The 11,331-nt window shown below is 41.9% G+C and overlaps 1 protein-coding gene across 1 annotated transcript in view; it reads left to right on the top strand.

Annotated features, from left to right (window-relative positions):
* Nucleotides 1-314: 314 nt before the first annotated feature.
* Nucleotides 315-11,331, top strand: part of ROCK2 (Rho associated coiled-coil containing protein kinase 2) — a 138,016-nt gene continuing 126,999 nt past the window's right edge. Inside the window, 1 exon segment of the mRNA XM_032213235.1 lies at nt 315-1,121. Within this exon segment, the coding sequence (XP_032069126.1) occupies nt 975-1,121 (147 nt within the window). The 5' untranslated portion in view covers nt 315-974.

Here is an 11,331-nt window from a genome sequence, read left to right as displayed (position 1 = left end):
CGCCTGCCTTGCCTGCCTCTTGGTGCTGGGGCTCCTTCTGCCAGCGAAGGCTTGTGGGTAAACGAGGAGGAAGCCATGGCTGTAGTAGCAACCGTGGTGCAGAATAACTAAACCTTGCAATTGCAATTAAAGGTGGTGGTGGGAGGACAGGAGGAGGAGGAGGAGGAGGAGGGAGAAGCTTGCACGGCTCGCTCGTCGGGCGAAGCGGCAACTGGGAGAGGTCAGCGCGGGGCAGCCCGCTCCCTGGAGAGAGAGCAACGCCTCCGGAGAGACCCAGCGAGGCGGGCCCAGCCGCTCTCCCTCCCATCCTTCCAGCCACAGAGGAGGAGGAGGAGGGAGGAAGTCGGCCGCCGCCGCTGCCTCGTCTCCCTGCCTCCCCGACGGGTTGCGAATGACCTGGTGCAAAATGGCCGAGGCAGCGTGGGGGCTCCGCGCGTAAGACTTGCCTGCCTTCCTGCCTTCCTTCCCAGCCCTCGTGCGCTGCAGAAGGGACCCGGGGAGAAACAGGAAGGCCGCGGCGGGGCTGCCCCTCCACCACCACCCCCCCCGAGGCGGCTTCCCTTTCCCCTTCCTCCTTCCCCCCTTTCTGGGTTGTTCATGCCTGGGAAGCGGACGGGTGGAGCAGCGGCAGCAGCGCCCGCCCCAATCGGGAGGCGAAGAAGAAGAGGAGGAGGAGGAGGAGGAGGAGGAGGTCGTCCGCTCGCCCCTCTCTGCCTGCTGCTCCTCCGGAGAGAGGCCTGGCCGGGTGAGGCCGGCACTAAGCCCCGTTGGTCTCCGCCCGGAGGAGCCTTGCCTCCTTTCTTCCCCCAACTCGGCAGGCCCCGAAGTGCGGAGCCATCGGCGGGACTGGAGACGGCGGAGAGCCTCCGCTTGCTGCCGCCTCCACCGCCTCCGTTTCCAACCCCGGCTCTGCTTTGGCGCCCGGGAACCCCGAGGGACGAAAAGGCGGCGAGGGATCCGCCGCGGACGGGAAAATGAACCACCAGCAGCCCAGGCAGGCGACGAAAATGTCGACCTCCCCGCCGGCGGCATCCGGGGAAGGGCAATTGGTGAGCCGGCAGAGGAAATTGGAGTCCATGATCCGAGACCCCAGATCCCCGGTCAATGTGGAAAGTTTGTTGGTGAGTTCAACGGATGGCGGCGGAGCCTGTGTGTTGTGTGTGTTATGTGTGTGTGTTGTGTGTTGTGTATGTGTTGTGTCTGTGTCTTGTCTTTTGTGTGTTGTGTGTGTTGTATGTGTTATGTGTGGGTGTTGTGTGTTGTCTATGTGTTGTGTGTGTGTTTTGTCTTTTGTGTGTTGTGTGTGTTGTATGTGTTATGTGTGGGTGTTGTGTGTTGTCTATGTGTTGTGTGTGTGTTTTGTCTTTTGTGTGTTGTGTGTGTTGTATGTGTTATGTGTGTGTGTTGTGTGTTGTCTATGTGTTGTGCGTGTGTTTTGTCTTTTGTGTGTTGTGTGCGTTGTATGTGTTATGTGTGTGTGTTGTGTGTTGTCTATGTGTTGTGTGTGTGTTTTGTCTTTTGTGTGGTGTGTGTTGTATGTGTTATGTGTGTGTGTTGTGTGTTGTCTATGTGTTGTGCGTGTGTTTTGTCTTTTGTGTGTTGTGTGCGTTGTATGTGTTATGTGTGTGTGTTGTGTGTTGTCTATGTGTTGTGCGTGTGTTTTGTCTTTTGTGTGTTGTGTGTGTTGTGTGTGTGTTGTGTGTTGTCTATGTGTTGTTTGTGTGTTTTGTCTTTTGTGTGTTGTGTGTGTTGTATGTGTTATGTGTGTGTGTTGTGTGTTGTCTATGTGTGTGTGTCTTTTGTCTTTTGTGTGTTGTGTGTGTTGTATGTGTGATGTGTGTGTGTTGTGTGTTGTCTATGTGTTGTGTGTGTGTTTTGTCTTTTGTGTGTTGTGTGTGTTGTATGTGTTATGTGTGTGTGTTGTGTATGTGTTGTGTGTGTGTTTTGTCTTTTGTGTGTTGTGTGTGTTGTATGTGTGATGTGTATTGTGTGTGTTGTGTGTATAGGATTAGAGAAAGGTGCAGGGGGGAGAAAGATTGAGATCGAGGGCAAGCGAAGGATGCGGGCAGAGCTGTATCTCCTTCGGGGTGTTTCAAAGCTACTTTGTACTTAGAAGAATCCACGCACACACGATACTTGGGTGGGAAAACCCAAGAGTTCCCACTTTTGCTTTGGAAGCGCTGGGCGGGGAGAGTGTGTGTGTGTGTGTGTGTGTGGGAGAGATGCCCTGCACAACCAGTGTGCAAGTTTCTCAATATGGAGCGTTTGAATACTTCTGACCCGGAGGGCCGGAGAGAGTTTAACCGTTTAGTGCAGTGTTTTTCAACCACTGTGCCGCGGCACACTAGTGTGCCGTGACATAGTGTAAGGTGTGCCGTGGGAAAAAACACTTTATATATAGTCAATAGAGGCACAGAGTTAAATTTTTTTTAACATTTTCTAATGGTGGTGTGCCTCGTGATTTTTTTTCATGAAAAAAGTGTGCCTTTGCACAAAAAAGGTTGAAAAACACTGGTATAGTGGACGTTGGTGTCTCAAATACAATGCCCGTCCTGTGCTTCTGTCCCCCCCCCTCTCCCCGCCCTGCGCTCGGAAACGCTCAACGCTGTAGGAATTTTTTCAATCCAGAGCTTGGATTGAGTGGATGAAGAACACACACACACACACACACACACACACACACACACACACACACTTCTTTTTTTTCTCACGGAAGTGTGTTGACGCGGTGAAAAAGGGGAAGGGGTGGTCCTATGGAAGGATCCCCACCCCCCCAAAAGAAAGTCCCAGTGAGAGTATAGATAAGATTTATGGAACAAAAAGGTGAAAAATAATGATTTGCATGGTGTAGGGTTGTGTGTCCCTTGCCTCTTCCCACAATGTTGCGATTTGGGAGTCAAAACCAAAACTTTTTAAGAGTTCTTCAATTTCACTTTTGATCCTTGGGATGGTTTTGTTCAATTATTGAGACATGGTCCATGTGTTAAGCTGCTTGTATTGAGAGGTCCACTTGTTTTTCAATGATGCTGTAGTCCAGTCTTTCTCAACCTTGGCAACTTGAAGATGTCCGGACTTCAACTCCCAGAATTCCCCAGCCAGCGAATGCTGGCTGGGGAATTCTGGGAGTTGAAGTCTGGACATCTTCAAGTTGCCAAGGTTGAGAAACACTGCTGTAGTCAACTTGATTTCTGTTCATGGGGAACGAATATCGACTTGTTGCATGCTTTGTAAAAGGCACTTTAGAAATTAGGGCGATACTTCATGAAACAGTGTATCTTGGGAAGGTAGGTTCAGTAGGAATCTACCTTCCCACAGCTTTACTAGCTGTGCAAAAATAATGAGAAACTTTCATGACAGATGTTTGTTTACAAAGAACACTCCACTTCTGCTAGAAAGCTTATCAAGGAATACCCTTTGAAACTCTTCCAGTTTTGAATATGAAGTAGTGAGTTGCAGAGTCAGTATGCTGTCTATATTTTGAGATAGGAGTGACCTCACACCAAGGTTGCAGAAAAAGAATCCCCCCCCCCCTGAATTTTATCCTGCAGGATGTATTTTTTGGAGGGAGGGAGAAGCAGCTGGAACCATCTGCAAAAGTGACTCACTTCTATTTGGCCAAAATACAGGAATTGACTGAACAATATGGGTATCTCTGTGCTACTGCAATATACGCTTACTACAGACTCTTCGGGATAGTATTTACCAATCTGGTTCTTTTCTGTAGTGTTAATACTATAAGATTTTGAATTCTTGCTCTGCCTCATTTTAAGAATAGCCCTGTTGGATTAGGGTTTATTTATTTAGCATATTAAGATCACACAGATTGGGCCTCCTCCGGGTGCCGTCGGCCGGTCAATGTCGGTTGGCGGCTCCCCGGGGGAAGGGCCTTCTCTGTAGCTGCTCCGGCCCTATGGAACGATCTTCCCGTAGAGATCCGGACCCTTACTACTCTTCCGGCCTTCCGTAAAGCTACTAAGACTTGGCTGTTCTGGCAGGCCTGGGGCTGTTGATTAGTATCCAGCCCCACGCTAACAGTATGCATGGTGTGAAATTTTAATACTCGTATCCTTATTTTAATTTTTATATATGTTTTTTGTCTTGTTGTGAGCCGCCCAGAGTCCCAAGGGAGTGGGCGGCATACAAATGTCAATAAACTCAAAAACTCGAAACATATTACATCTACAGAGATCATGCAATCACTGATATACAAATAGAGTTTAAATAAAGTGTATGATAGGTAGACAATTTAATGTAGAAAAAAATTGTGATTAAACCATAATAAAAAGAAACATAATATATAGAATTGCAGTGGGATAGATGTTATAATTCAGTATCTAAGGATTCTAACTGTTTCTGGTGTGGCTGCGATGAGATCATCCCAGGTGCCTTGAAATTCTTTTTTTTTTTTGTTAGATATATACATACATATATACATATATACATATATACATATATACATATATACATATATACATATATACATATATACATATATACATATATACATATACATATACATATACATATACATATACATATACATATACATATACATATACATATACATATACATATACATATATATATATATATATATATATATATATATATATATATATATAAACTGATAAAGGAGGAGAACCTTGTGGCTTAGTGGTTAATACATCTGCCTAATATGTAATACAGCCCAGGTTCGAATCCCAGTAAGGGTATGGCTAGCTGATGAGAGCTAAATAGCTTGAAATAGATCTATACTAGTCTCCCTTTATTTATTTATCAGCACAAATACAACACACACACACACACACACATGTATGTATGTATTTAGTGTCACAACCCCTGGTATGCCCAAATGTGGGAGGAAGCAGACTGCTTCCATTCTCTGTCTATCGGCTTGTCACATTTATCCGCACAAATACAACATACATACATACACACACACACACACACACACACACATATATATAGTGTCACAAACCCTGGTAAGCCCCAATTATGGGAGGAAGCTAACAGCTTCCATTATCTGTCAATCGGCTCGTCACAAGAGCAAAAATATAACACACAAACACACACACACACACAAACACACACACACACACACATATATATATATATATATATATATATATATATATATATATATATATATATATATATATATATGTTATACATTTATATTGTGTGTGAACAGAGATGGTTCTAGGTATCATTCGTATAAATCCAATTCACAATAACAATACTAGTTATCACATTTCTCAAATTTAAGTGATCCTTATTATATTGTGCAAACATATATATTCAAAAAACGCCTAGCTCCTAGTCTATATATCTTTTTGTTGTATCTAAACATTTCTCTATTATATATGAACAAAGGTAACTAAGTTTCATTTATATTGATCCAATTCACACTAACATTATTAACAATCTCCATCACATTTGTCAAGTTTATATAATCCTCGTTATATTATTTATACATCTTCCAAGGAGACATTCTTGAGCTTTATATGTTATAGTTGGTTCCAGAGCATCACAGTCACACTGTGGGCTCTTGGCCATTCCCCACTTAAAGAGTTTTGCCTTAGTTCTGCCATGGCTTGTCACAATTCTCTTCAGCGGCTTCCATATTTTTCAGGGCAGCTGTATTCCTGGAATTAGTTTGTTGGATCTGCATGATTTGGTTACTAAAAGTTGCCCATCTTAATCGCCATTCTTCATCTAGATCCTAAGACTGGTATGTTAGCACAAATTGGTTTTCTAGACTTAAGCCTGGTGAGAGAGAGAGAGAGAGAGTGTAATATTGTATGTATTGGAAGGTCTCTAGGAGTCAATGGCGTATTTATCTTATTCCATTCTTGGACTGTCTGTTGTCACCTGAGATCAGAAGGGACAATGTTAGAAAGAACATTTAATCATGAGAGGGGTGTGGATGTAAAGGTTCCATATATTTTTTCTTAGAGTCATTAAGGTGAACATCAATCTTGTTAGTATGACAGCTTCTTCCCCATACAGGTGTGCAGTATTCAGCAACATACTATGATTATGGGTCAGGGTAACATCCAGATAGTCCAGTATTTTATTTTCCACAGTGGCCAAATGCTTTTGGGGTGCTTAGAAGCAGGAGAATGGAGATTTTTTTTCCTCCCCTTGTTCTCCTGCATGGCATTTAAAGTCATATTTTCCCAATGTAGAGTTGGAATTGGCTCTTTAAGATCTAAGGCTTGATATATTTGTCCTGTTTGACTGTATCCAAAGCCCCCTTAAAATCATCTAAACCTGTAGCCTTCATCACGTCTTGTGGTACTGATTTACAGAGGTTAATTATGTGCTGTCTAAAAAAAAAAACCATTTTCTTGCCTGTTTTAATATCCTTTTATTCAGCTTTACTGGATAACCCCTGGCCCTAGAATTTTAAGAGAGGAGAAAAATCTTCCACTTTATGCATGTCAAATTTCACTTTACATACTTTGATTACTAGCTCAGTCACTCTTTTCCCAAGCTAAACAGCTCTAGATGCTATGTGTTTCAAAAGGAAGCTTCTTATAAAACCCTCCATTCATTTTGCATTTTTAAAAACCCAATTACTTCTTTTTTTCAAAGTCAGCAAGCAGAACCACATGCAATATTCTAGATGCGGGTATAACATACATTTGTATAAAGATATTGCAGCGTTGGCAATTTTATTTTCAGTTGCTTTGCTACTAATCCCTAGCGTGGATTTTGCCTTTTTCACAGCCACCATGAAATGAGTCAACATTTCATTGAATTATCATCTATGACCTTAGCATCCTTTTCCTGGATAGTTACAAACAGTTCAAACCACATCAGTGAATATATGGAGTTAAGAGTTTTTTGGCCATTAGGATACATCGCATTACACTTAATTTAATTGAACTGCATTTACTGTTAGGCTCACCATTCTGCCAGTTGAAAAAGCTCTTTCTGGAACAATCACTTGGATTTTACCACCTGCCTGGAAATTTTGACAGCTAATTACTTTTATGATAAGATTACTTGTGAATAATATGAAGCTATAAAACATTATTACCGACAAGGTACTTTAGAGGACTCCTTATTTTGCTTCATTGGGAAAAAATATGCATTTTTACTCTTAATCTCTATTTTTTTTAATCAATTATTTTGTATATTTACTTACAGAATATATTAGCAATTATATCTGCACAGCATATTCTTCCATAGATGTACTTTGTGTTTTGTTTATCATTTTTGTCTATTTGAATGGAACAGATCTTAAGTGGACTGGTCTACCTATAATTTCCCAAATCTCCCTTGGATCATCTTTTTAAAAGTCGTGCGTCCTATCGGATGCAATTTTGCACTAAGTCTGATTGAGAGAGAAGTTGCATATTTTTGCCACTCTGTCAGCAATTTCACCTTCTGAGTTTTTTAAAAACCTCCTAGTTGGATGCCATCATGACCTGGTGATTTGTTGTTGTGTCATCTCTGAAGATATTGTTGACTCTTACTCAATTTTCCCAGTTGGTACAATTTTTTCTCTGAGAAGGTTAATACAAACTGACTGGAGTGTCTTTCTATTATAGAATAGAGACAAATAATTCATCCAGTTTTTTGTTATCTTCATATCCTCCATGAGCATTGTCTGTATCTGTTGATATTTAATTATCCAGTTCTTTTTCAATTTAGGATGATATCATTTCTCTTTAATCTGTTTTTGAGATATATTCCTCCTCTAATGGTAATATTCGTGACCCGACAAATGCGTGCACGACAAAAGCGAGCCGAGAAAACCGCGATGTTATAAACGTGCCCACAACAATGCGCCAACAAAAGCGCGCCCACAAAAGCGCGATTTATGTTAAGGTAAGGGTTAGGATTAGGGTTAGGATTAGGGTTAGGGTTATTAGGTTGTTATTAGTTCTTTGTTGAAGGCGCACTTTTGTCAGCGCGCTGTTGTCGGTGCGCTTCTGCGCTCATTCGTCGGTGCGATTTTCTCGCTGTGGTTTCGTCGCCGCGATTTTGTCGAGCGCGCATTTGTCGGTGAACCGTAATGTTGATGCTCTTCTTCCTTTATTACCATGCTTTCCCCCCTAGAATTTGGCCTCTTCTTTTCTTTATTAGGATCGGCTTTACTTGAAAGACATCATCTTGAATTACACTATTTCCCAGACTGCAAGAGAACCATGTAGGTTTCTTCCTAGATTTGGTTTATCTTTTCTTACACTGTGGCCAGTTATCATCTTGATTGGGAAAACTAATTAGGTAGTCCTAGAAGAAATCAGACTGGAGAATTTCACTAGGAATAATTGTTAGAAATAGTTCAAAACATTTCAGTGCTTGTACTCAGAAGAAAGTAACCCTGTTACTAGTACTATTACATTTTAGTCTTTGAAGGAGTATCTAGAATAAGTACAGGGCGGGGCATAACCTTTTCCTAGGGGGTCACAGCAAGATCGACAGCAGTTTACAACTTCCGCGACACCTCATTTTAAAGCCCATAAAAAACTGAATTGAATGAGCTATTAAATGTTAAATTTGCTTTAAGAATGGCTGGAAAATTCGATTCGGAAGAACAAAGGATCATTGACAGAATAAAATGCATTGCCTTTCGAGAGGCTCGCGATGCTGGAGCGACGTTTATCAATCGAAAATGGATTGCAAACAAATTGAAACGTCATCCGGATTGGGTTACTGATAATTGGAACAAAACAGCCCAAGAATGTTTCACAAAATTTGGAGAAGGGCGTCCTCTGCAACTGTCCCAAGAAAGCAAAGCCATCATTGCAACTGGCAGTCGCAAACAACGAAAAGGAAACCGAAAAGTGGCCCAAGAAATCCTTCAAATTCGTGGAAAACGAGTTGATCAAAGGACAATCGGCCGATATCGAGAACGAGAAGGTTTGAAGCCATTCCACGTCATTTGCAAACCATTGAAAACTCAAACACACGTTCAAGATCGGCTTTGGTTGTGCGATTGGTTGTCTGAATGGACCGAGGAAGATTTTCTTCATTTGGCGCCATCTGACGAATTCTTCGTTTATGCCATTCGAAAACCGAATTTCCAGAACGATCGAATTTGGGCTAAAGACGTCGACGACATCGCCAAACATGAACGATATCGACAAATCGTTCGCAATCCGACTTGCATCGGGATTTTCGTCATTTTCACAGCCAAGAAACTGCATTGGGTTTTGAAGGATAAAGGGGAATCCTGGGATGGCAGTTATTTCCGTGAGAAAATTTTATTGGAGAATGTCATTCCATTTCTCAGTGATCCAGACAATGTCTTGGTGGTTGGTGAGGCTGTCTTTCTTCATGACAAAGCTCCTTGCATGCGTGCAAATGCGACTCAGCAATTGTTAAAGGAAAACAATGTCGAATTTTGGGGCAATGACGTCTGGCCGGGAAATTCGCCAGATCTCAATCCAGCAGAGAACATTGGGGCCATAATTAAGGATGAAGTGGAAGCTCTGATGATTCAGGAGCAAGGTCAAAATCGATATTCGGTTGAAACTTTGAGAATGAATTTGGAAACTGTGTTGAAAAATCTGGAAAATCGAACGGAACTGTTTGAAGATTTGTTGTGTTCTTATCCACCTCGTTTGAATGCTGTTCGAAGGGCTAATGGTGGTCATACTGACTATTAAATCGTGTCAATAAACTCAGTTTTTGATGGGCTTTCGAATGGTGTATGAATTATTTGTGTTGTTATTACAAGTGTTGCTGTGACCCCCTAGGAAAAGGTTATGCCCCGCCCTGTACAGTAGATAACAAAAAAATGAGGCAGATACTTAATTCTGATTTGATGTTTCTTTTCAGTTCTGTAGTAAAAATTGTCATTTTGAATGACTTCTTATTAACATGGCAAGTCTTTTCTGTTGTTTTTTTTTAAATAAAGCAGTTTGATTTTATTCAGGCCTCTGCATAACTCTCTAAAACGTTGGAGCTGCTTTAAGAGAAGCATTAATGAATTGGATCTTTAAAGCAGAGGTATTGTTTTCAGACTGATTTTGGACTTTAAAAAAAAGCTTTTTTAATGATTAGCAGAAACGCCATGCTTGCACAAAGTCTGAATTACTTTTAACCGTTTTTTAACTGTGCACAATTGTGCTATTATTTATATTAGTATTGTACAATTGGTTTGAAGTAATTTCACCAAGAAAAGCTGATAGTGTGTCAGATTTTTTTTCTGCTTTTGTGAAAAATGTACTTGTTGTTTACTACGTGATTTTGTAGCAGATGGCATGATTGCACAACTCTTGTTTAAATAAAATAGGTTAATTTTTCAGTGACAGTTCTTTGGACAGAAGACATGATGAATATCTATTTGAAATAAAACCAGTGATTTTTAAGGAAAATTTCAAGAATGCATTTTTATTGCAGCCTTGTTCATAAGAGAACATGTGCTTTACAACAATATTTTCATGTTTGACATATCTTAGTGAGTATTTCACTCCTGTAATTAAAATAGAAATTGAGAAACAATTCGGCTTTGTTTTTATAAAAAGATTGCAGTGTCAGTAAGGCTTAATAAAATGAATTCTTATTCAGTTCTTAAGACTAATCTTATCTTTTGAATTGTGCGTTTTTGGGATGTGGAGAAGGAAGAGTAATAGTTCAATTTATGAAATTCTTATTACATTTGGGAAGAGTGATGTATTTATGTTGCAGAAATTGTGATAACTGCTGAGTAAAATTATTCAGTTTTTCTGTACACTCTATTCGCTTAGTTAATTGGAGTCATATAATATCGTGTTTCCCCAAAAATAAGACCTATCTCAAAAATAAACCCATCTGCGTGTGCGACCAATATAAACTCTACACCTAAATAAACCCTATTTAAGCACCTGTACAGCCTGCCTTCCTGCCCATTCCATCTGGTGACTCGCAGTAGAGTGAAGCAAGCAGGACTGGAATTGCCCCATGCGCCCCATACCGACTTACCTCAGGGCCCCCAGGCCATCCATGCGCCAACAACTGCCTCGCAGTGGCAGCACCGGCAGCCATGTGCAGCAGGAGCTCATGTGACAACTGGCCCACTTCTTCCAGCACTGGCGTGGTACTGGAGCAGGAGGCTGAGCGATGCGCTAGTCCTGCAGCTACAAGGTAGGGGGAGCTGCCCCTTGCACATACACCGGCTTACCTTGGGGCCCCTGCAGCCAGGCCATCCAACCCCCAACAACTGCCTCGCCTTGAAACCGCGGCACCAGCACATCTCTCAACCTCATGCTCCGGTGCCACACCAGTGCTGGGAGAAGAAGTGGGCCGGTGCCGTATTGGGGCATGGATGGCCTGCCTGCGGGGGCCCTGAGGTAAGCCGGTGCGGCAGAGGTGGGTTCCTACCAGTCCGCACCT

This window comes from Thamnophis elegans, chromosome 3 (assembly GCF_009769535.1).
Source record: "Thamnophis elegans isolate rThaEle1 chromosome 3, rThaEle1.pri, whole genome shotgun sequence".
Lineage (NCBI taxonomy): Eukaryota > Metazoa > Chordata > Lepidosauria > Squamata > Colubridae > Thamnophis > Thamnophis elegans.
The sequence above is the reverse complement of the archived record's forward strand: the minus strand, read 5'-3'. Positions and strand labels throughout refer to the sequence as shown.